Source organism: Kryptolebias marmoratus, linkage group LG3 (genome assembly GCF_001649575.2).
Source record: "Kryptolebias marmoratus isolate JLee-2015 linkage group LG3, ASM164957v2, whole genome shotgun sequence".
Classification (NCBI taxonomy): Eukaryota; Metazoa; Chordata; class Actinopteri; order Cyprinodontiformes; family Rivulidae; genus Kryptolebias; species Kryptolebias marmoratus.
The window spans coordinates 4,459,212-4,484,788 of NC_051432.1; the positions used below are offsets into that span (position 1 = coordinate 4,459,212).

The following is a 25,577-nucleotide window of genomic DNA, read 5'->3' on the forward strand; positions in this document are numbered from 1 at the left end:
TGAGCAACACTGCAGCCACACAAATAACAAGGAACCCAGTGCCTCCCATGGTTCCAGACTCTTACTGGAAGCCCACAAACCATCTGAGNCTTTAAAAGCCTGAATCTGCAGGTTTCACAGCTGTAGCTCATCTGCTTTGATTGGTTCTCTCTTCAGAAGTAATACAAGCTATAGCCAATTTGGGGGCAAACATTTTACAGAAAGAATCAGGATGTGAAAGTATTTAAATTATTATTTATTTATTTTTTTTAGAAAAACAAAGTTAATGAATAGAAAATAATCAAGATTACATACAAATAGGCACATAAATATTTTGATCCACACTTCATATCAGTAGGTGGCAGTAATGCACACTTTCAGTTTCTGGCAAAAATTCACAAGAAGAAGAATTTGGGGCAAAATGAAAATAAACAAGATTTGTAAATTTGTTAAAGAATTTCCTGGTCTTGACAAGTCCAAACTTTCTTGTTTTGTTTGTTTGTTTGTTTGTTTTTTAGCTGCTGATCTTTGTGCTAAAACGTATTGCTCCTAAATTTCATTTAAGTCAATCTCTTAATCTAATTTACCTACAATTCTGTTTTTGTCCCTCCATCTTTAAAAGATAACCTGTTTAAAACACAAATTTGGTTTTTTAAACTTTCTTTGCAAATAATAACCACAGGAAATACTTAACTTTCTTACACAATTGATCTGTTGCATTGTTAATATTATTTAACAAAGAATAAATTTAAAGAAACACAAAAGTGTTAGTCTCTGTTTTATTCTGTCATTTACCATTTTTCAATTAGTAAATGTGAATGGTAAATAGCAATAGCCAGGCTGCAGCTATGCTCATAAGAAAGTGGAGTTTCAGCATGTATCCATCAGTTTTTTGCTCTTATGGTTCTGAAGCTGTATGTTTATCAGTTTAAAGGACATGTTTGAAGATGTGGAGGGGCTAAACTCCTTTGTTGGTTCACAATTACCCTCTTCTATTTGCACTACCAAGTGACCAAAATCTAGCCTCATCTAACCTACCAAGTAGAGAGCCAAACATCATTTACAAAATAGTGTGAGCAGTGGTGATATAGAATGATAAAATAAACTTTCAGGATTCCTGGGACACTGTGTTGACCTTTGGAAATGGATTGCCTGTCAGGGCGGTAGTTCAGTGGAGCTGTTTTGTCACCACAAAGAAATGTCCCATCAGAAACAGTGATGCAGGTGAAACACCATCTTTTATTTGATTGTTACAGAACTGCTGAAATCAGAGATAAAATGGTGAATACAGCTTTTAATGTTGAAATAAATGTAAAATCTGGACTGTTCAAGGAAGGCTTCCTAGACTCTAAAAGATGTTTGTTCTTGTTGGCGGTGTGTGTTAACACACACACATATATGGAAAACAAGAGATAGGGTAATTTTCACCTCAAAAAAATGATCACCACCCCAAAGCAATGGCTCTAAAAGCCAAAAGTTGAGTTGTTTAGTGTGTTTTGCAGTAATCTGTGTGGACTTGTTCATTCTGATGGGTCATTTGTGTGTTTCTGCACTTCGTGACAAACTGTTTTAATGAAACCTTGTAAACATGCTTATATTGTAAACAGATTATTTAAAACAGGAATAGTTAAAACACGCTGATGGTAGCAGATTTATAGAAAAAAAATATTGCTCAGTCAGTGCTAACTGAATTAAACATTACACTATTTACCATTCAACTTATAAATAAGTTTATTATTTTTTCTCATTCTTTTTTTTTTTTTAAGTGTACCTAAACCAACTTGTGGTTAACTCTGAACAGAGTGGAGCTTTCCACACATTTAATACCAACACTTTTCATTTAGAAATGTGTCTGAACGAATGGGTCATGACCCACAAGCTCCATAAGTAAACAATACTGTTTTTTCTAATGCTGAACATGTTTTTCTGTTTCTTTACTTTATAAACATGGCTTGGGTTTCAACTTAAAAAAAGTTTTTTACTGAAGAACATGACCCGGAAATAAAATTTATCACTAAGCATCGAGAAAAGTATAATAAAAAACAGATCTGTAACTTCCCCTGAAATTGAATGTTCATAATCTGTGTTAGGGTTTTTACATTATCAGCCTTTGTGCTCATGTGGAACACTGCCTACGTGAGAGACCAAGGTCAGACGGTGGGCCGGCGGGCGCCACACCATCTGGCTCTCCCAAACAGTGATGTGTTATGTGTTTTTGCTATGATCAGAACTGGCCTTGGCCTGCTAAGATCAACCCCTTTTTTCTTATTATTTCTTCTTCCTTGAAATAAAGAGAAAGCCCAAGTGGAGGGGCAGAACTTCCTGGACAGCACGCCGTTAGGAGCTGTTGTGGAATCTCTCATCTTTGCGAAGGCCTTCACAAAAAGACAACGAGCCTCTCCGGTGTGATTTTTTATTAGCAGGTTAAATAAATGAAAACCCTGACAATCTGTTGTTAATGGGCCGACTATCCCGTACAGACATATTTTGTTATTATGTTTTTGAAAGTAGAAACCAGTAGAAAAGGTTAATAAAAGTGTTAGGTAGCAAAAATGTAAAATAAATTTTCCTTTCTACCACTTGGAGCAAAGTGACAAAACAATAAATAAACCAGGATTTCACAACTAATTTCATTGGTTTGTTTACTTGATTTATTAATTACAGGTTCTCTTTTATAAATTATTTATTTTCTTTACAACATTTACATGTTATAGATTGTGATACTTCACAGCAGAGGTTCTTCAGAGGTAGATTGCACTTTAGTCGTTATTTTAATAATTCACTGCTGATGTCCGTTCTAATCATTCTGCTGAGAGGGTCTGCTCGGCTCATGATGATAAACAGCAGCTTCTACTTTGCAGAAAGTCTCTGATGAATGTTTTGGTATCGCAGCAGCTCCTTGTCAGAAACAGATGGTTTGAAATTTTCCAGCGCTGCAGAAAAATCCTCGAGGGAGAGGAGGACAGGGGAGTCCTCTGAATCCAGACCTGAGGGAGAGGGATGGTTGGAGGTTACACTAAGGAGAGAAGATAAAACAAAGAACCTGCTGCTAAAGAGCTGAACAATTGTGATTACTGGTTACTGTGATAACTGGTGGTAGACATACATCCAATGATTATTTCCTGACAGTTTTGTTAAAATCTGTCCAGTGGTTCATGAGATATTTTGCTAACAGACAAAGTTGACTAAACAGTTGTTGGGAAATATTTAAACAAACTTCTTGTGCAAAATGGTAGCTCAGAATATGTGAAGGGGATCCGTTTCAGCTACAACCACCAAACCTTTGGTCAATATCTGTAAAATTGACTAAGTTATAGCAATTTTTGTTTTCATAAGGACAGTTAGCTATGACGGCCATCTTGAATCAGGGTGACTCTAAAAATTAATCAGTTGTAGATGTAAATCCAGTGATCATTTATAGCAAGTTTCATTAAAATACACTAGGTGGATTATTTTGTAATTGAGTTATTCAATGAATTGTTTCAGTTTTAATTCTTATTTAACATCATTTTCAGCCTAAAGTTCTCCTCCTACTGCAGCAGACATATTGTGTTTTTACCATTGTTGATGAAAGAGATTTTTCTCTTGATGGCAGCCGTCATGGCGTCTGAACAGAGAGCATACAGATCGGCGCCGGTCATATGAGTGGGGCAGTGGTCCACTATGTTCTGCAGTTTCACAGCAGGGTCCAACTTAAACCTGGAGAAAAAGTTAAACTTCTTTTTAACAATAAATTTCAAAGAAACACAAGGTTTTTTATTCTTGTAAATGTTCTCTTCAAAATCTATTTAAGGCTTCAAAATAACAAAAGCTTTTTAACTCTTATGCCTCATAAAGGAGATACAGTAGATAATGTCTGGATGTATTTTCTTCCATTCTGCTGTTTTGAAGTTTTGTTATTATTCTCTTTCAACATTCAAGGGTCTGTTCTCACTTTCTGAGGATGGCCTGGAGAACTTGCAGCTGAGAGACTCGATCCTCATTGATTCCAACGTAGACCAGCTTATCAAACCTGCCAAGGCAAAGTCCAGGAGCTGGAGATGTTCAGAAACATTAAATGTTCCAGTCAGGTTAGACAAAAATTATCTTCTGAAATCAGGACCAACAGTCAGACCAACCAAAACCACAAAAGGAGTCAGGGACAGCTGGTGAGGGTGTTCACTATAATCATGATATATTCATCATTTCACTGTGTTTAATTTAGTACACCAAGTTATTTATTTTTATCAATTAACAGTAAAATGAACAGTTTTGGTCTTTCTGATGTTCTTGCCTCCGATCCTATTTGTGGTGTTCATGGACAGGATCTCAAGGCGCAGTTGTGGTGAGTAGGCTGTCTAATTTGGGAAGTTCAGAGTTTTCTGTCTGGTTTTTGCAAACAAAGCGGCTCTCTTGTCTCCAGTCCATGACCTTCAGTATGCACTGGGGCAGTTTGCAGCTGGGATGAGAGTCAGCTCTTCGAAGTTGAAGCAATGGTTCTCAACTGGAAAAGGGTAAAATGCTCCTTTTGGGTTGGAAATGAGTCTCTGTGTTAAGAGGGAGAATTCAAGTATCTCAGAGTTTTGTTCATGAAAGATGGAAGGATAGATTAAAGGATTAGATCTTGTCTGTGTGGGAAAACAGACTATGTGGATTTGTGGTTTTGATACCATCGAAAATTTATTAATTTTCCAACCACCACAGGGGGAATTTTTCTTTCACTCTCACGGGAGAACTACTTTTTTGATGTCATGGATGTAAATTTGAGCCATTCACAAATTTATAATCTCGTCTCCATGGTAACAAGGAAACAATATCCTTTATGTGACGAGTGGTCTCGACTGCATACAGGCTCTCAGTATGCCTACCTTTCAGTGAAACTTTGAATAACAACAAAACTCATAAAACTGAGACTTGATAAAATATATCAATTATTCTTTGTTTATTCTTGTGTTTTGATGATATTGTTTCATGGTGTAAATGATTTGTTTTAAACTCTGGTGTGTGTCCCGTCTTGTTTCTGTTTTCAGTCCTGGGTTTTCCGTTTCATCTGCCAGCTTGATTTTTGTTTATTTAACAAATCCCTATGGAATTAAACTTGGCTGCACCATCCCACCTCAGTTATTACATCGCAGTAATGAGGGTCTTACTTTGAAGGAGCTGAGCCTAAAGACAAAGCTCTTGATTTACTAGTGTGTCTATGCTCCAACCCTCACCAAAGGTCATGAGGTGTGGTGTTTAACCAGAAGAACGAGATCCTGGATACAACTGACTTAGATGGGCTTCCTCCAAAGGATGACCAGGCTCAGCTTTAGAGATAGGATGAGGAACGCTGCCATCCCGGGGCAGCTTGGACTCCTTTTGATGGCCATCCTCCATCAGGTATCTAATCAGGATGCTTCCTGGGGGCCTCCCAACAAGAGGAGACCCTGGTGCTGATCCAGAACTCACTGGACAGATTATGCATCCTCTGGGAATGTCTATGAGGAGCTGGATAGTGTTGCTGGGGAGAGGGACATCTGGGTTTCCCTCCTGAACCTGTGGCCTCCACAACCCGACCATGGATAAGCAGCAGAAAATAGATGGAATGAATGAATGAATGAATGAATGAATGAATGAATGAATGAATGAATGGACAGCTTGGCTGGGGCTATTTTAAAGGGACATGTTGAAGCTATTTCTCTTAACTAAAATGTGAGAGTTATGCTGTTCAGTGAAGCCAGATCTCAGTAAAAACATGTTTCACAGAAACTAAAGTTATCTTTTTAAATATTCCTGCCTGTAGTTCCTAATGTGAGTCAGTGTAACATCCTCTGAAGTGACAGAAACATTACTGTGTGTTTGTGAGAGATTTCAGACCTGCCCGGCCTGAGCAGTGACTGGTCCAGCAGGTCAGGACGGTTGGTGGCTCCGATCACAAAAACCCCAGCAGACGAGTGCAGCATGTCGAGTTCAGCCAGCAGCTGAGACACAACTCTGTGCAGACAGATCCAGTTCAGTGTTTGGAACGCTGCCGAAGCGGAATACGGCAACTCGTGCAGTTAGAGATGAAGTAAGTGTGATTCACTATAAAGGACCAATAACACTGTACTAAATTTAGAAGACAACAAGGAGGTAATGTTAGAGAACTTTGGTTGTTCTGAAACACATGATACCAGCATCAGAACGTCTGGAGCTCCTGATAATTTGATCTGACCTGGAAGCAGGGCAGGGAAACACTCACCTGTCCATCACTCCTCCAGAGTCTCCACTGCGTCCCCTGTTGGGCGCCAGAGAGTCCAGTTCGTCAAAGAAGACGACGCAGGGAGCCGCTGAGCGCGCTCTGTGGAAGACTGCACAACATCCACATCAGTCCACTCATGGTGAAATAAAACTTTCACAATGATCAAAGTACAAGGAAGCAGGACTACACAAGGACAAGAAACTTAAAAGTCCACACAAATTATCCAAAGCACGATAAATAAAAGTTAGTTACAGTTAGTTCTTATTCCAGGAAAAGATTTAGTGACTAAACAATCTGACATGGGATAGGATTAGGATGAATAATTCGCCACGCTCACATTTCTTACTTTTACTGAACTTTAACTGCTTTCTATTAGAAAAGATTTAAAAAATAGGAAAAAGCCACAAACACATTTAAATTCAAATAAAGCAGAAGAATATAAACTGCGTCACAAACCTTCTCTGATGTTTTCTTCACTCTGACCCACATACATGTTGATGAGCTCTGGACCTTTGACACTGAAACCGAGGAGCAGGTAAGAGAACAATCACAATGCTAACAAAGCTTTAGCAATGAGGACAATCCAATATTAAACAGAACTCCAGATGCTGTAAAGTCGCACACCTTGTGGTGGGACCATTTCGTCAACACACACTTTTACGGTTCTTTTAAAATGACACAAACCCACCTGAGGAAGGTCATGGAGCACTCAGTGGCCACAGCTTTGGCCAGCAGAGTCTTCCCTGTCCCTGGTGGTCCGTACAGCAGGACTCCAGTCCGGTTCAGACCCAAAGACAGGAGCTCAGGACGCTGCAGAGGCAGCTGAACCGTGTCCAGGATCTCTTTCTTCACATTCTCCAAACCTCCCACGTCCTCCCAGCGCACATTAGGGATCTGCTCACACAGGGTTAACCAAGAGCTGAGTTGGTTACATTCAGCTCAGGAGACAACAGCTAAACCCAAAGAGAATGTTTCCGAAGAGTGCAGCTACTGCTTGAAATCCCAACATACACCAACTTTCTTCTCTAAAGCCCAATAGTGCTGAAGGATTTACTGCTTTAGTGATCAAAGCCAAAACAAAGTGCTTTGATGAATAAACTATAAAGGAAATGTAAAAAGAACCAAGATTAAAAAAAAAAAAAACAGTCAAAGCAGCTGCCAGTAGTTTATTAGGGTCACCATGGTAACCACACACCTGTGTCTCTCATTTTGTGTCAGCACTCTTATTAAGACAGGCAGACAAAAACACAGAGAAGACAAGCAATCTCAAACAGTCACTGTGTGAAACAAAAAGTCTGAACTGAAAGTAGAAGGAGCATCTGGTCGTCACAAGTTTTACACCTCTACAGGGTTTTATAGAGGCCGTATGACAAGCTTTGAAGAGCCAATGAGAGCTTGAATGTGCGACTCTGCACTCAAGGGGAGAATCTGAGAGAAAACCATAATTCCTGTAGCAGAGAGAGAGTCACAGTGGGTGAAAGAGGACAACAGGGACCTACGTTTTGTGGTGGAAACTACAAAAAGTGTCAGGTTTGAGGGAGTAAAAAGAGTTTGCAAAAATTTTGGAATATTTAGATAGCTCAAAAGTTAGTGTGTGACATCACCATGCTCCAAGCTGAACCTTTCATGGTAAAATCTCAATAAAACTTAAAACTTCAATTGTGTAAAATTAATGAAAGACAGCAAAATCCCTGTTCGGTCATGTAAAGTCCAACTTTCTGTTGGACCTGTTTAAACTTTAAATGAAGTTTCTACTCCAAGTTTCTTAATCAGGTTGCCAAAATCCCATTATATGATAACCCCCCCCCCCCACACACACACACACACACACACACACACACATCTCTTTTTTTTTAATTTGACGGGGTTGTCTTTGCTACAGGAAGAAGTAAGAAAGATGCTTCCATGTTTATACACTGGCACCCTCTACTGACTGACTGCATCTCACTCATTCAACCAAAACATACAGGACAGTGGCTCTTGTGGACCAGAGTTGGGAACCGCTGCTTTAAAGGCATGTTATGAGGCTTGTGTGTCACCTTTGGGGCCCCGATGGCTTTAGAGTGGATGTCCTGCAGGGTCTCCAGGGCGCAGATGAAGTCCTGGTTCAGGATGGTCACTCCGCTGGAACACAGATCCTCCTGGCGCTGGCCACCACTGCACAAACAACACAACTCTGAGACCAGCCATTGAGCTGAAGTACATTCTGGGCTGCTCATAAATAAGATAGAAAACACATCTTTTGAGTTTCTGAAAGTTGTGGCTGCTCCATTGCCTGAGTGACAGGAAAGTGCTGACCATCTACAACATCTGTCTTACAAGTATGTGACAAATGCCACGTATTAAACATGGAGACTTTTCAGACAGTAATTATTAGCACCAATAAATCTGATTTGTCCAGCCCTGCTTTATTCAATTACAAAGCTTTTACAAGTCCTGGTATTTCCTGTCTACTTAAAGCTTAGAGACTGTACTGTCATTTCCCCTTTATCTGTCCCTCTGAGGTTCCTTTGACGTTTATTGTGAAAACTGCTTTGAGTCAGATTTTTGACTTGGTCCTACAGTGTGCAGCCTTTATTAAAATACACTTGGGCTCAAACCTTTCTACACATGCATGATTACAGGCTGTATCTATCAAACAGAGAAGAGGTTTAAAAATGGCTCTTGTTCAGGTTTAGAGTCTCACCAGGTTTGAATCAGCCTCCTGCAGGCAGATCTGCCAGCTTCAACTATCAGCACTTTCAGATCCCCCAACACAAAGCCCTGAGGAGGAAACGAGAAGGAAAAAACTGAAAAAAGGTCTCCAGGATTAACTCATCATCAGATGTTGCTGCAGACACCGTCAACAAACTGAATAAAAAACTGTAGATGTAATAAAAGCTAGAAGAAGCTCTCTGATGTTTAGGAGTGGTCTGATTTCTGCCATTGGTCAAATGTGATAATTAAATGTATTTTACTTTATTTTTTTAAGGTTTGGGGATAGATAAGTTCAAATTAAATTTTTAGTGTGTCATGGCATTGTATCCGACACACTGGATATTTCATTTAGCTTTCATTGGTCGACTTCAAAATGGCCTCCATGGTCACCACCCATCTTGAATAGTTTCCCCCCTCCCATATACTAATGTGCCACAAACAGGAAGTTAATATCACCAACCATTCCCATTTTGTTCAGGTGTACCAATTTCAATGGCCCACCCTGTACTTTTATCATTTAAAAGTATATCGATCATATTTAATTTTAAAAAATCACTAATGCAGCAGACTGCTGGGGATAGGCACCAGCTCCCTGCGACCCGAAATGGAGAAGTGAGAAGCGATGGATGGATGGATGGATGGATGGATGGATGGATGGATGGATGGACTAATGCAGCATAGTTGTTCATTTTTTTTTTTTTACAATTACTTCATCACGTATTGCTACTGTACCCCAACTGCTAAATGAGAAAATTGTTTAAAATTTATTTTTAGACTGACCTCTTTAGGATAAAAATTATAACTGTATATATTTATTACACCTAAATGCTTTATAATGTGTTAGCCGATTTAATTACAGTACTGGTCAGCATTTTATTAAGCATTGGAACATCCAGTCCTACAACAAAAACAGGCTCTAAGGACTAAACCTCTTGAAGTTCTCATCACAATAAATAAATAAATAACTAAAGTGAAGATGACAGCATACTGCAGTGAGTTTAGAGAGTCTCTCCAGGTTGACGTCCCTCCCCAGATGAAGCTCCTGACTCAGGCTGACCAACATGGAGCGCCGCTGCTCCTCTGTGGGACTCCCCAGCTCCACCTGGTGGACAAACGCCCCCATGACTCCAGCTGAGAGATCATGAGCTTTGCAGACCGTTGCCACCACGGCCACACTGTGGCACACAAAGGAGGAAGGTTACAGTTCATCTACTCAGCCTAAAGTCTGCCAGCTTCATTACAAACGCAGCGGTTCACTGAGAATGTACAAGTTAACTTGATACATGTGATGTTTAACTCATCACCTGGATGCCAAGAGAAGGAACCCAGCTGTGTAACCGTTCATCTGGTACAAAAGAAATCTCTGTGCAAGACTAACATTGTCATATAAAATCTATATTAGAGGTTTTACTTTCTTAAAAGTCTTTCCAGGAAATGGGTCAGCAAATGAACCGTCAGCTAGGACTGTGTACAGGGCAACCGTTACATTATTTAACACGTAACACTGTTTTTATCTGCTGTTCCTGTTTGAATAAACATAAACTGAATCAGAGGTTTTCTGAGCAGGTCAGAGTTCATCCCCACACAGAAGCTCAGTCTCAGGTACATCTGGAAGTAAGACAGCTTATTAGTTTGAAATTCTTTATATTTAATTGCCTGCCATCAAACGGCAAGCGGACGATTATGTTTTTGCCTGTCTAAGTGTGTGTGTGTGTGTGTGTGTATGAGACTCGTGCTGACAAAATGATTAGGAAAGTGAACAGTCTGCAGTGCAAAATAGATGAAAATACTGATTTTTGCCATAATTGAGATTTGCGTAAAAACAAGTCCATAAAGACACTATCAAGCAATCCTAGTAGCTGAAATAACATTTAACCTTCCTAATCTAGCTTAAAATCAAAGTTTTCTAACAGGTATGTCTTCAGAAATAATCCTTTAATTTAATCAGTCTTTAATTTCTTTTGAAACTGACCACTTTTATCTGCCGGGAAATCCCTTCATATAATGACAGGCACAGTTATGAAGCTTACATATTCCCCTTTTTTAACATAGGGCTGGAATTCCCGATGACATAAATTTAGACCAAAATAAATTCAAGTTTTTCAAACGAGCCAGGTGATAAATCACCAAACTCAACAAAGCTGAAACTTTTTAGATGGAGAATTAGATGGACAATTTTCCCAGGCTTTTATCTCTTGATTTTGTTCCGTTTCTTCTGGTGGTTTTTGTGTCTGGTATGGTTTTTAAGGTTGGTTTTAATTTTTTATTGTTTTTATTATTGTACAGCACTTTGTGATTTTGTCTTTGAAAAGCGCTTTATAAATAAACTTTACTTACTTTACTTACTAGAATTTGAAAGTAACGCAGTGTTGAAAAACTCCTCGTTGTGACTCATTTTGCCAGCAAAGGTCACATATTATATCCTAAATCATTGGACAATTTTTATTGAAACTTGCAGAAAGAAATCACTGGATGTACACCTACAACTGAATTATTTTTGGAGCCAATCCAGTTCAAGATGGCAACTCAAAAGACTTTAACTAAGTCAGTTTTACAGATTTTGAGCTAAAATTTGGTGTGGTAGTAGCTGAGACTCAACCACAACAAATTGGAGTCAACTATCTGCTAGCAAAATATCTCATCTGCCACAGCAAATCAACATTAGCCAACACAAGAAATGTCTATAACTCAGTAAATTATACAAATGCTGAGCTAAAGTTTGATTTCTCATTAGATTTATGGTGGGCGAGTAGGAGGCGGCTCACGGACCTGGCGGGGACACTGCTGAGCAGTTGGCACAGCACCGCCTGGACTCTGCTGTTGTCTTCAGGGGCCCCTCGGGCTCTGAGCAGGAGCTGCAGGTTTCTGAGCAGCAGGATACAGGGCTGCAGGGCGTCTGCCCGCTGAAACACCGACGTCAGCTTCGCTTCAGAGGCTGCGGGAGTGTCTGCACACACGGTCACGCAGTCCACCTACACACAAAACAGCAAGAGGCAACATGACTGCTGAAACCTGCAGCTGAACACACAACATCTAGCTGTATTCATCTTATTATTTTAATGATTGCAGTTGCACCTTCAGCAAGTGGAGGTTCAGTCTGCGACTCGCCGCTCTGACCACAGTCGTCTTTCCACTGCCTGCAGGACCGTGGAGGAGGACCGTGCAGCCAGACAGAGAGCTTCTATAATCAGACACAACACAATCAAAGTCTGAACCTGTGGAAAACCTGGTAAAAAGGCCAAAGTGTAATTCTACAGCACAATTAAAAACATTGAGACATCCTTACAAACATCAGCCTGTTAAGATGCAGGTTCTTTAAAGGACAGTTCAGGGTTAACATTAAAGCTAACTGCCTTAGCATTTAGAGGATTCAAACTGTTCCTATTAAACACTTCTGGGTTATTTCACAATGAAAACAATTAACCTTACAGGGTGTTGCATTTCAGATAACTTATACATAAATGCCAGGACCCAAAGTTTACAATAAGAAAGCTGTGTTCCACTGCAATGAGCCGCGTGATTATCCTCACAGATAAGATCAATATTATTCACTCCACCTGTCCTTAGTTTTTGCATCGTGGCTAAATGGTGAGTAGTTTTCCTCCTTCTTGTTATAGAGCTTAGCAGAAATATGGGTTACCTGTGCTGCAGGTGAGGCAGGATGCTGCTGCTGATGAGGTCTACGGTCTTGGTGAGGCCTGGAGGAGACAGACTGCTCCACAAAGACCCTTCCTCCGCAGAGAAGGGCACAGGGCTGTTGGTCGATGCTTCCTGAGAAGACAGTAACATCAAATAATTCTGCTCACTGACACTAAAGCTGTATGACTGATCAAATCAAGACCGCAACACTGGCATACAGTTTTCATTCTGCTGTGTTTAAGAGGTGGCTGCAAAAAAAAAACACCACATGGAAGCAAATGAGACATTTGCAGAGCTACAAATGTTTTTCTTTTTTTACCAGAACCACATAATGATCCTGACAGCCAACATGAAGTCAGAGGGAAAGCTCACCGAGTAAAGAGAGGTGTGTGTTCGATCGGCCAGGTGAGCTCCCCCTCCTTCCCTCTCTGCAGCAGACGGACACACCTTCTGCACTCTGAAGTACAACACTGGGCACCTGGCAGAGGTCAAAGGTCACGGACTCATCACTTACAGGTGGCGACAATTAATGACAGAGAAATAATCATTTAGTCTCTTCAACTGCAATAAAACATCACCAAAGAAATACTTTCAAATAGTTTAAGGATTTAAAAAAAGATATGAATAACCGATGGACTGAAAATAAAGCGGAGTGCTGTGTTTATATGGACTGATGTGTGGTACCTGTGGATCCCCTCAGAGTTGTTTTCAAGCAGGTCTGGATGGTGTTCAGCTGGTACAGTCAGGATGTCTCCCTGTGAAACCACCCTGCAGAACATCAGAACAAACTGGTTAGACTGGGGAAACTCTTCTTACGTGCATGAGTTAAATCCGACCTGAGTTTATCATCCGTTATAGTATTTTAGTCAGAAACTGACGTGTTAAAACAGGTGAAAACTTCACTTGAGGTGCTTCTTTTCTTTTCTTTTTTAATCACTTTTCATGCAAACAAAAAAAAAGTTGCAATTCCTGGACTGACAGGTGTGAGATCACTCTGATTCAGAGAGCGTCAGCTGACCTCGGTGTACTGAAATGCTCAGCCAGCAGATTGTCGTAGCAGCCGAGGTTGCTGTACAGCGGAGAGGCGATCGGCTGGATGTGCAGCTCGCTGGCGAATGGTGGAGATGCTGAGCGGCAGAAACTGTCTGAACGACAGCAGTCAGGGTCTGGAGGAGATGGTTTCCACCTCTGATATAAAACGAAAAGAAGCATCAAAGACATGAAACTTGGACAGAATAAAAGTAGTGTCTTACGTTTGGCAAAAATCACTGTGTTGTTGTCCAATTAAAAATATCACTGTGATTGTGAAAGAAAAAAGGACAAAGGTCAATGAAATAATTTTGAACTGACAAAAGTAATAATAATAAATAAAACTACTCAAAATTAGTCATTGATTATGAATTTTGGGTCAACAGAACTATTTAAAAAAGTAAACAAATAAAACTGGCCTTGACAAAAAGGATGGCAGCCCTAGAAAAGATTGAAAATAATGCAACCGTAGGGACAGTCATTAGTCATTCTGCCTAAAGAGTTAAAAATAGCTGCTCTAATGCTCAGAGACAAACAGCAAACGTGTTCACCTGGATGTTTCTATTCTACCAAGAAGATCCAGAGTCAATAAAAAGCTGTGTCCACAGTCGTCTCATGCTTGACTGAAAGTCGCTCATACAGTTCCCCACTAAAGACAAACACTCGAAATGGTAGAGGGTCTTTAGTCCGTCGTGAAATGTTCAGAGTGCAGAAATGCATTAAGCAGATAACGGAGTAGATATGATCAGCAAAGTTAGAGCTGAGTCACGAACTAACTAAAACTATTTGACTTTTTTGTTGTTTTGATAAATAAGATGGCATAAAAACAAAAATTGTAAAGATTTTTTTTTATAAAAAAGCAGAGAAGCCACAAACCTCCTCTGTCGGTTATAACACTTCATAAATTCTGTATGTCAGGGCGTTGGACAGTCAGAGTGTAAACGTGCCGCGAGAAGAACTGGAGAAATATGATGTTCGCTTTCCTCAAATTATATTACAGACAAAATGATAAGTACACTAACTGAACACAAGAGCAATGATTGGTTTCAATTATTGAGAGTAATAGGTGTTCTTTTAGCTCCTAGAGATACTAAGACAACCTAGTTGATTAAATAATTACATTTTAATCAACAATCAAGCTTTTCTGTTCAATTCAGGCCACTTTTTGGTTTGGATTATGGCATAAATGCTATGTTTCATCTTTGTACAGCAAACATAATTAAATACCTTCTTTATGTTATTAGACTTTCTTTTTATCCATCAGTTAAAAACTAAATTCACCCACACTGGTGCTGCTCATACAGTGAATGTCAGCAGAAATTACATTAAATCAAAAAATATTTCTTATCTTAAAATGATAAGATTTTTAAACCACAGAAGAATGAGGTGGAATGTGAAGAATTTGCTGCTAATTTTACTCAACAGTATTGACAGAAAACCAGAGATAAAAACCATGAATTAACTCAATGACTTTAGAAGAGAACATCTCTTCCTTTACGAGTCTTTCCGAAAGCATTGCTTACCAGAACTTGGTGTTAAATGCTTTTAAGAGAAACAACATGTGAGAACTTCACAAAATAACAAACTTTGGATGATATTTGCTGGACTGAAGAACTTTAACAAAGCTTTTATGCCCCTTTCACACAAACCCTAAAGGTCCCGGCTCCACTCTACTCGGCTCGCTTTGCGAGCGTTCACATCTGCATTTTTTCGCACTCGGTCCCTGCTTCTTTGGTCCCTGCTTCGGAGTCGGGCCAGCAGGGCCGGTCCTGCTTCGTGGGTGACGCAAGCTTAGCTCCTGTTCACTCATTGGTTGTGGGTGTGGCCAGATGCAAGCATATAGAGCGAAGGTAGGAATATAAACAACAGCGTTAGCTTACCCTGCAACGTTTATGCCGTCTGTCCCCCAGCTGAAGGCGCTGTAAAGCCTGAAATCTCCGGCGGATAACAGCTGTCCTACTCTGCGTAACAATCGCAGCATCCAGAGCATTTCTTCCCCTGAGCCTCTCTTCCTGAAGTCTCATGAGAATCCCCATAAGTTTAAAAAACAGCAACAACACAGGGCCAACGTTGTCCATAGCACTTTCCTTGTTTACACAACTTATACAAAAGTTTCGGTAGCGCACCCAATCCACCCCCCCACCCAACGCCGCGGCCCCGCCCCCCGCAACACGAGGAGGCGTTCCTCTGCTACCGACCAAACTGGCCGGTGTAAACATAAAGCATTCTTTATCGAGCCGAGCCGAGTAGAGCCAGACTTCTGAATTAGGGGCCGTGTGAAAGAGGCATTAGTGTTACTTTAATGCCTAATTGAAGTAATTTTGTGTCTTTTTGATAAATAACTGACATCTCAACATCACTTCGTGGCGGCAGGGGTTCAGGAGGTAAGGGTTCGTCCTGTAACCGGAGAACTGCTGGTTCAAGCCCCCACTCCGTCAGTTTCAGCCGTTGTGTCTTTGGGCAACACACTTCACTGGTGGTGGTCAGAGGGCTCGGTGGTGCAGGTGTGATGGCAGCCTCACCTCTGTCAGTCTGCCCCAGGGCAGCTGTGGCTACAGTGTAGCTTACCGCTATACAAGTGCAAGCCATTTACCATTTCTTCTGCTACTTTGCCCCAATCACTCATCAAATCCTTTATTATAATCTAGTGTCTAATAAAAGCACCATAAAGGGTTTGAAGAGTATGTACAAGTGTATCTGGTGTGCTGTTTAAAGTGTGTTCAGAATGATCAAAGCACCTTCATCCTCAGTGTGCACGTCTTCATGGGAATCATTTCTCCTTCAGTCATGTTGAACCACAGGGTTGCTGATATAAAACCCACATCATCATGGATCTGCAGATCTTGACTGAGAGTGAGATCCACCACCACCACAGAGACCAGCCGCTCCCTGCAGAGGCACACCCTGACATCAAGCTCCCCTGTGGGCGCTCTGTAGGACCCTCCTGGGCTCGACAATGTCACCCACTCATGGTTGAACAGCCCCAGCTTCAGAAGCTGCTGTTTGCTCACAAACACACAGCTGTCCACATCCACAGCTGCTTCCTGTTGACCTTTGACTCCGTGCCAGCGCTGAGTGTCCACCACATGGACATCCAACCTACACTCCAGCGCCTGCAGGACGTCCAGCAGACTTGAACCCAACAGCCTCCGAGTATCAAGCAGAGATCGGGTACCGCTGAGGCTGTCAGCATAATGAGCAAAGTCCGAAACACAAAGGCTGAGGGGTCTGCAGGGAAAGGAAGGGGCTGGGGGGTCCGCTGATTCCCAGCAGTCAGTCAGAATCAGAGAGGTACTGGCTGTGATCCTCCCCTGAGTGACGGGACTGCACTCCAACACCAGAAGGTCCAGTAAGTGCTGCTGCACCTAACCACACAGAGAGGAGGAAACACTTCAGCTGAGGAAACTGCACCGAACTGGGTACAGTTCTTCACATGTAAATATATCCTGATCTGCTTCACTTTTGTGATCATACAAGATTGAAAATTAACATTTACAAGGACAAAAAATAAATTATAATAAACCACAACCTCCTGGGCCTCACCTGTCGCTGGTCCTGTTCAAGCAGCGGGTGTTGGGGCAGCAGCAGCGGGTCTCCCTGCCGGGCGAGCACCACCTGTCCCGAGCGGCAGAGCTCCAGCAGCCCGCCGGTGAACTGCTCCGTTCCGGCCCAGCGAAGGCTCTGCCTGCTGCGGGCTCCTAGCACCACTCGGTCCAGGCTGACCGCTTCCAGAGGCCTGACAGTGCCGGTGCTTCTGAGTCGCTGAAGCCGGTGGTGCCGCAGGAAGTACCTGCTGGCGAATAGCCGGAGGGGGCGGTCAGACTCGCCGTTGGGGGAGTTTCCTCCACCGCAGCTCGATATCTCCGCCTCGGTGGTTGGGTGGACGCGAAGCAAAATGCCCGTCCTGTTACAAACCTGAGGCCGCTGCGGGATAAAGAGGACGGTCGGTGTGTCCGAGTCATGTTGCAAAACCGAATCCAGGTGAGGTTTTAATATTAATACATCCAGGAGACTGAGGCGAGACGGAACACTCTCCAAACAACACAACTCTACCTGGACCGCCGCCATGTTTGTTTGGTCTTCTTCGAAGCAGCGGTTGTTTCCAGAGAATCGGTGGCGCCATCCTGTGGACAACCAGATAAACAACAAGACGGACAAGCCCAGCATTTGTTCCTCTTAGGTCAAAATGAAACTAAATATTACTTCATATGAACGTACTACACGAACAATATTTAAAAATTCGATATTAAATATAAAAAGCAAGATGTTCTTTTTCTAGGACTTCAAAGAAACATTTATTGCTGATTATGGAAACCTAAATTGACATAAATGTTTTGTTTGAGTAGAATATGAACGTTTTCGAGCACAGAGGTGGAAACAATTTGCTTTGTAGTTGTTTTTCAACTAAGGGTACAGGATGACTTCCAGCGTTAAGGAGCCAAGGGATAAAGCCATGTACCATACAATCTCGAACAAGAGCTTTCTTCCCTCAACCAGAACACTAAAAAGGGGTTGTGGATGGGTCTTCCTGCATGACAGTGACCCAAAACATACTACCATTAGGGTCACGGAGTGGCCTACCAAGTCTCCAGAACTCAGACCTATAAAAAGAAATCTGTGGAGGGAGCTGAAGCTTCAAGCTTCCAGAAGGTAACCACGAAACCTGAAGGATTAAGAGAGTTTCTGTAAAGAAGTGGGTCCAAATCCCTCCTTAGATGTGTTCAGTGTTATTTATAATCGAGATAGGAAGGGCTGAAGCTGATTCACTGCTGATGCACTTTTGAGTTGTCGGTGTAGGTAAGTAGTCTCAAATGGTCTGTGTGTTAAAGACAGAGAGCCAGCATGGCGGCACAAAGCCTTAACAATCAGCAAGAGAATCATTTTGCATTCACACCCAGCAGCTCGACTTGTATTTGCTCATTGTTTATTTGTGGACGGCCAGACAAGGATTCTGATAAGTTTAACTGCCTTTTTAGATTTTTAAAAACAGTGTTATGAGCAAAATGTCTAATGCACATTTGATCTTTAAAACTATAAGTCAACACCACACATCCTTTGATTCCATGACACTGTTAAACAATGAGCAAACAAACACTGGTGGGAGACTTGGCTGGTTATCATCCACTGCCAAAAAGTGAAAGGTGTTTGATGATGTTTTTGCTCCTGTCTGTGTTTGTCTGTCAGTTTAACAAAGCAATTCAGAAACAACTAGATGGACTTTATTTGAACTTGCAGAAAGTAATGATTAGATGTACAACTGATTTACTTTTGGAGCCAATTCAATCCAAGATGGGCACTACAGCCAACTGACCATTAAAAAACGGCTATAACTCAGCCAGTTTTACAGATATTGTGCTAAGTTTTGGTGTGGTAGTAGCCGAGTCATTCCAGACACAATTAGTGCTAACAGATCGCACATTACTTTCAAGGTTGGACTAAAACAACTATAACACAAGATGTTCTTATTTTAAAACTCTGGCATTAATAGCAGTGGGTGATATGTTATCCTTAATATGAATTGTTTGTCTGAACAGCTAAGAGTGGCTTGAAGAGGGGAACATATTTACAGCCATACAGAGGAACTGTAGAGTGTAACGGGTTGTAATGTTTTATGCAGCTTTTAATCTTCTAGATTCAATCAAATAAAACAGAGCACAAAGCTACATCTAAACCTTTGACATGCTCCATGTAGAGCTTTGTGTAGAAATTCTGACTTCAATTAATACAGATTCTATTGGACCCAGGTAAGTTCGGGCATTTAGAAAACAAGACAAGACAAGACACTCGTCGATATGACCAAAACTTTACTTCACAGCTCAGTGCCCAGCAGCTCTGGACAAACAAGACAGGCTTCAACAATCAGCACACTTCTGCACCAAATCTAAGCAGGTAGGACTTCCTGTCATGGTTAACCCTGTTTTTCTCATGCGCTAAAAAACAGGCATAGTGCCAACACAATGGCAGAGATGGTTAAAGACTTAGTTTACACTTTGCTTTGCAAGATAAAAAATAAAGATGTCTTTATGGGAAATGATTCTATTATGTACAATTCAGAGCGTAAACAAAATAAAACACTCAGAAAAATAAAAGGATTAAAGCATGCCCATTGTTAAACCATGACGAGGAGGCGAGTGGCTGAGCGATTCGTTTTGTGTCCATTTCTCTTTCCTTTATTCAAAGCCATAATAAGTACAGGCTAAAGCTAGGAACAGTTTATCATGTCAGCATAATTGGGCATTCAAACCAGTCCAATTTCATTTATTCATGGACAAAAATTTGGGAACAACTATATTAACTTCTTTAATATTGTTCTCCCTCTACAAATTAAATGCATTTGTGATTTAGCATACCATGCAATGTGAACCAAGCAGATTATTGTTGATGAAGACTAGTACAGTTGTGGGAAGATTGGGTGTTGGGTGATGATATCTGAAAATGGACTTTTTAGGGGGCCATAACTCTCAGCTCAAGGAAAAAGTTAAATTAGGGACTGATTAGGGAACATATCCGTAGCACCGTGGCAGCAACACTCCTGAACAACAGTCAGTCAAGATTACTGGAAGCCCATAATTACAGTTCAGTTAGCTGTCCTTGGAAAAATACAATGTCTGTATACATTAAATGAATTGCCGGAGGTCATTTTAACACACAGTCTATTATGAATCAGGTGAAAACCTTTGAGGCGTAGCGTAAAGACTGATTATACACCAGCAGGTCTCAAACATGAGTCTCTTTGTATTATCTAGCAGGGACCACCTTCTCCTTGGTATGGGGTTTCCCCTTAGCCACAGTGGCTGCTTTTGGCCTGGTCTTGGCAGGCATGGAGGCGGAGGAGGACTGCACAGTGGCTTCCTGCGAGGCGCTGCGCCGCATGGTTGTTGTAGTCCTGGGTGGTAGCATGGGGACAGTAGGAGCTCGAACTGAGAGGGGCTGCCTGGACGGGCAGGCCCTTTGAGGGGAGGGGCTGTCAGTCCTGCAGTGAGTGGAGCTCAGGCTGCGGCGCGTTCCGAGCAGGACGCGTAGGGGCATTCGAGGACTGCCAGGCAGAGCGGAGACAGCTGATGGACGAGGACATGAGGAGGAGGATCGGGATGAGACAGGCTTGGATTTCCGTTGGCAGCTTAGGCCAGTTTTCTGACTTCTGTGGACAAAAAAGCATATTAAGGGTGTTACTTCGTCAAAGAAATTAACAGAAGAGACAGTTTTAAAGGTACATTCTGTGAACATTAAAAAAAAGAAACTGTGGCATACCCATTAATGAGGGTTGATGCTCCTTTGGTACTGTTTGGATCTGGCAAGGAGAGAGGAGAAGCAGCAGTAGCCGCCACCCCAGAAGGTCTTTTGATGGGAGTGACAGGTCTGGGAATCTTGCTCCTGCACTCTTTGGAGCCCTGCTCTTCAGTTGGTTTGAGACGGGAGCTCCTCCTTGACTCGTCCGAGGTATGCATGTCCTCCTCTGAGCCCGTGGTGGATAATGTTTCTGAAGCCCTCCAACGCTCATCATCTCCAGAGGACAACGATGACGACGTGCCAGACAGCATCCTCCTCCTCATCCAGCGACCCTGTTGCTTCTGGACCAGCAAGCGTGCCAAGTCAAGCTGCCTGGCCCGCTGCTGAAGCCGAGCTCGAGCTGACAGGGAAGAAGACTGTTCTGACCCCGAGTCCTCACTGATAAGTATGGGAATTCTGCTTCGCACTTTGGGCTTAATGGCAGCTGGTAATTCTGCTCCAGCAATCTGAAGCTTCAAAGCTTCATCACTGGATGACAGCTGTTTCTCAAGTTCTTGTGACAAGTCTTTATGATCATGAACTGGTAAGGAGTCCTTAAGAACAGGCTCCAAAGACAGGGCCAGGACACCTGATGGGCCATTTTCAGTTTTTAACTGTTTGTCATCAGCTGAGGTTTGGTCTGGCTCCTCCAGAGTCTGTTTTGTCAGTGGTGCTTCCTCATTTTCATGGTTTTCAACCTCTATGGACAGTTCCTTTGTCACAGTAAAGGCCTCCCTGTCACTCTCCTTTATAGAGTGACCATTGGAAGACATAACATTGAGGTGTGATGTCTCTGCAATATGAATGAAAGTGCGCTCAACTTTGGTGAATGGTGGTGATGCAGGAGCAATGGGAGTCGAGGGTCTCAACTCTGACCTTAAAGCCGGCGACAAGCGGCCAGTTTCAGTTGGTTCAACCTGAATCCCCTCCCCAACCACAAGGCGGTCAGTACGGGAGGTTGGCGCAGAGGGCGTTGCCAGCTCACCCTCAAGAGCATGATCCCCACCAGAGGGAGACTTGCGAGTGTCTCCAGGTGAGAACAGAACAAGGGTTTTGGATGCGTCCTCCAGGTCAGGATCAGCATCAGCAGCTGAGGCGTGCTCCTTCTGGCCCCTCTGGTCCTCCGCCATGAGGGTTGAAGGCGCAGCATCTTGGCTCCGTTCGGTACTTTTCTGACTAGCTTCGCTGTTGGACTCACTCTTTGTAACATCGTCGTCTTTTGGCCCAGGAGGTTCTGGGACCTCTTCATCTGGTGTGGCAAAGCTCCGACGCTGTGGCAAGGTGCCAGTCAGCATCACAGTGCGGAAGTCGGCCCTCTTGGCCTGCAGCTGAGGAAGAATATGGAAATGCTCCATCTCATCACTCTGGGCCTTTGTTCGATAATCTGGAGAGGACGGTGATGTGGTTCGTTGCTCCGGAGGTGACAACACCTGAAAACAATGCAATGACACTTTATTACTACGAAGTCAATAAAAAAAGACATGCAGCTTTGAAGAAAATTAATTTCTCAAAGAAATGTTAATAAGGAAGCTACTCAATCAACATAATATCAAAATGCACAAACTCACTTTAAGTTAGATATATCAGAAAAGGAGAGGAATGAAATGTGATAAACACATGAAATAATCACAAACATTTTTAGAAAAAAATCTATTAAAAAGTACTTTATTAAAAAAAAGATTTAGTAAGATTTGCTACTAAATCTTCCATTCTATTGATACTTTTTTTTCTATAATGTATAACCTTGTTTAGCACAAAATTCATATTATAGACACTAAAGGCACAGTCTGAAACAACTGTTTTGAGAATTAAAACTGTAATATTCTCCTAGCAGAATACATTTAAGGAGGCTTTTGATCATGATTTTTATTCAAGAAATAATATTGTGTTTTAGGACGTAATCACAGCGTTATGGATGTCAGTGACCTTAAAAAATCAGTCATCTCTTATTATTACTATGAAACACAATAACTGTCTGTGTTTGATTTTTTTGTCTGTCAGCAAAATCTCTCATTAACCACTGGTTGGGTTTTAATAAAACTCTACAAAAGTATTTACTGGATGTTCCTCTACAACTGATTGGAGTCAACCTGATTCAAGATGGCTGCCACAGCTAATCAGCATCAGCAAATATAAACATGTCTATAACTGAATTTTAAAACTCAATTTTAAATTGAGCAAATATATAGTGTGGTTGTAGCTCAAAGTGATTCCCAACACATGCTCTGAGCACAAATCACAAAATCTTTTTTTTTTTTTTGATATGCAAGGTAGTAGGCAAAAAGCAATCCTTCAAAGAATGCTTAAAAAAAAAAGATTGTTGTTGGACTTTGGCTGCGTTTTCATTCTTTGTATGTGTTTGTGTCTGCCTACAAAATAACAAAAGTGGACAAGTGGAGTCCAAAATAAAAATAATTAAAGCATTAACAAAACCCCTCTTCAGCAGACGAACTGAAATATGTTTAATTAAGTAAATAAATACCGGTAAATAAAATCCAGCCATCATCCTTCAAGTGATCTTCTAATGTATGTCATAGCTGTTTGAGAAGGACCTTGTTGGTGATAAACTGTGTTACCTTTGGTATTTTTTTTTACAGAGTTTTACCACAAGTTAGTTGTGGCAGCCATCTTGAGTTGGGCTGACTGCATGAGTTAATCCCTTCTAGTACGTCCAATCATTACTGTCTGATAGTTTCATAAAAAGCTGTCCAGTAGGTCATGAAATATTTTGCTGACAGAGAGTCAGCCATACAAACACAGGGAATCATACGATCGCCCAACTTTCACCGCAGCAGGTGATCAGAATGGTCAGGTAACGGACAAAAAAAAAGTGTAAAAGGAGCCAAAGTCTAAAATAAACGTTTGAAGGACCTCCAGAAAGCATCAAGAAATATTACTCAACATCACTGTTCTTATTTTCTTTACTTATTTATTTTACTGGGAGATCAAACTTGATACTACTTAGAACTTTTGCTAAAGTCCTCTTTCTATGTAGAAAGAACGGCTGCAAACAAATATCTTTGCCCCAGAACCATTTTATTGTCATTTTGGTTGTACACAAGCTTTTTAAGATTGTCTAGATTACATACATTGATATAAAAGGCACAAAAAATGCATTGCAGAATTAATTTTCAGCACAAAGTCTGATATCAGGTGATTTTCAAGTTTTTCCCTTGATAAAGATTTAACATACAGCCTGTACATACATACTAAACCCCGCTAATTGTCATGCTATTAGAGTTTAACTGCAAACCTAATGGCTTTCTACATTTCTGTATAACTGTACACAGTTACCATTTGGATTTACAAAAACCTTTAAAATACATGCTTTAGGTGTCAATTATACAAGCAGTACTGTACAATAATATAGTGATGGAAAAAATGCTTATACGTGTTTTTTTTTTTTTTTTCAGATTTTTTTACAAGTGAAGCACACTCACGGATCATTGCACAGAACAAACACTGTGAGCTCTTCAGTTTTCCTTACCTCGACATAGAAACTCTGCTTTTATTGCAAAGGACCATTTGGGACATTATTTTATTTAACTGTCCATAAACTCTAATGCTAACTGTGTCCTGCAGACTATCTCAGCATGAAGACATTCTGGCCCCATCAAGACAAAAAAATCTCTCAAAGCAGAACAGACTTTTTTTTTTTAATTTTAAACATTTGTTTTCTTTTTTTTTAAGAATTGGTGGTAAAATGCGTGATTTAATGTGGCAAGGAGTAATTTTATGTAACTTAGTGATTTCCAAGCTGAAGCTGGTGAGTGTGGCTACAATCTAAATCAAACAAGCATGGACACAGTGCTCACCTCTAAAAGTTCTCTCTACAGGTACATTACTTATTCATCTTCACCCTGTCATTTCATAAATATGAACAGGAACGTATCAAATATGCACAAAACATTTTTTTGTATATAATTCTTGTGTGTGATTAAGTTACTGTAGGTCTCTAAACACAATATCAGCTGAATTCTACACCTGTTTTAAAATGTGTTGCTTGTTGACAAATTAAAAATACAATTTTGATATTTAAAAAGTCCTATTTTTATTTATTTATTACATTTTTAAGGGGTTTAGAAAAATAGCCTTATTTGTAGTTTGATTAACGACAAGTCTTGCTGTTATTCAACACGTCTATTGACTGCATTTTTACAGGAAATTCCTCTTTTTTTACTGCTTTAAACTGCTTCACATTTTTCGTATCAAATGTAGGTTTTATTATTTTCTGACTGAAGTCTTTGTAAATCAAGTGAATAAATTATTTTGTCTTGTTTTGTTAGCACCCATTTGAAAAAAAAAAACAAAAGTTCTGACAAATAAATGTTATAGGCTTTTAGAGTGGAAAAAGTTTTTTGTTTGTTTTGTTTTTTCTTTAAGCCAAACACTTTGCTATACATGTGTAGTCTGGCAAAACAAAGTTTATTTTCCCTTTCATTCATTTTATCATGTATACAGTTGCTACTCATTCTACAAGCTTGTGCTCACAGCAACACATTGAAGGGTAGCTGAGCCCTTCTTTGTTTCGAGTGTCGCCTCACGTGTATTTTTAGTACTTGTGGACAGTTACAGCCTTTTTGTTATTCTCTGTCTATAACTCATATTCACCACAAATAATGAACAAACAAAGAGAATGCGCTCAAAATGCACTTTATAAATAAACAGCTTCAGTAGTTTCAGTACAACTTGGGAAAACAAAAGACTTCAAGACGTTTAAGAGGCTGCAGTCTGAGTAAAAATCATAAAACAGCTAACGGCA

At 40.9% G+C, this 25,577-nt stretch overlaps 2 protein-coding genes across 6 annotated transcripts in view; both read right to left on the reverse strand.

The window, feature by feature from the left end:
- Positions 1–2,378: 2,378 nt before the first annotated feature.
- pex6 (peroxisomal biogenesis factor 6) lies at positions 2,379–17,636 on the reverse strand. Of its 3 annotated transcripts, XM_017434981.3 has the most exons (18): positions 17,090–17,636; positions 16,285–16,911; positions 13,536–13,705; positions 13,202–13,285; positions 12,890–12,995; positions 12,519–12,649; positions 11,954–12,059; positions 11,648–11,850; positions 9,867–10,053; positions 8,868–8,944; positions 8,221–8,338; positions 6,870–7,075; positions 6,638–6,699; positions 6,182–6,290; positions 5,818–5,934; positions 3,914–3,991; positions 3,539–3,678; positions 2,379–2,966 (listed from the first exon to the last, which is right to left on the reverse strand). In XM_017434981.3, the coding sequence occupies exons 1-18, from the start codon at positions 17,612–17,614 to the stop codon at positions 2,830–2,832; spliced, it is 3,183 nt and encodes a 1,060-aa protein (XP_017290470.1). In that variant the 5' UTR covers positions 17,615–17,636; the 3' UTR covers positions 2,379–2,829. The 3 variants fall into 3 exon arrangements, 2 of the variants coding, with proteins under 2 accessions (XP_017290470.1, XP_024866054.1); XM_025010286.2 differs by lacking the exon at positions 5,818–5,934; XR_005233006.1 differs by lacking the exon at positions 2,379–2,966 and having other exon boundaries at positions 3,608–3,678; positions 3,914–5,496.
- Positions 17,637–19,330: 1,694 nt separating this feature from the next.
- Positions 19,331–25,577, reverse strand: part of ttbk1a (tau tubulin kinase 1a) — a 73,213-nt gene continuing 66,966 nt past the window's right edge. For all 3 annotated transcript variants that reach the window (XM_017434986.2, XM_017434985.3, XM_037974812.1), the window contains 2 exons: positions 20,798–22,245; positions 19,331–20,687 (listed from right to left, as the gene is read on the reverse strand). In XM_017434986.2, the coding sequence (XP_017290475.1) occupies positions 20,285–20,687; positions 20,798–22,245 (1,851 nt within the window). In that variant the 3' untranslated portion in view covers positions 19,331–20,284. The remainder of the gene's footprint in view (positions 20,688–20,797; positions 22,246–25,577) is intronic.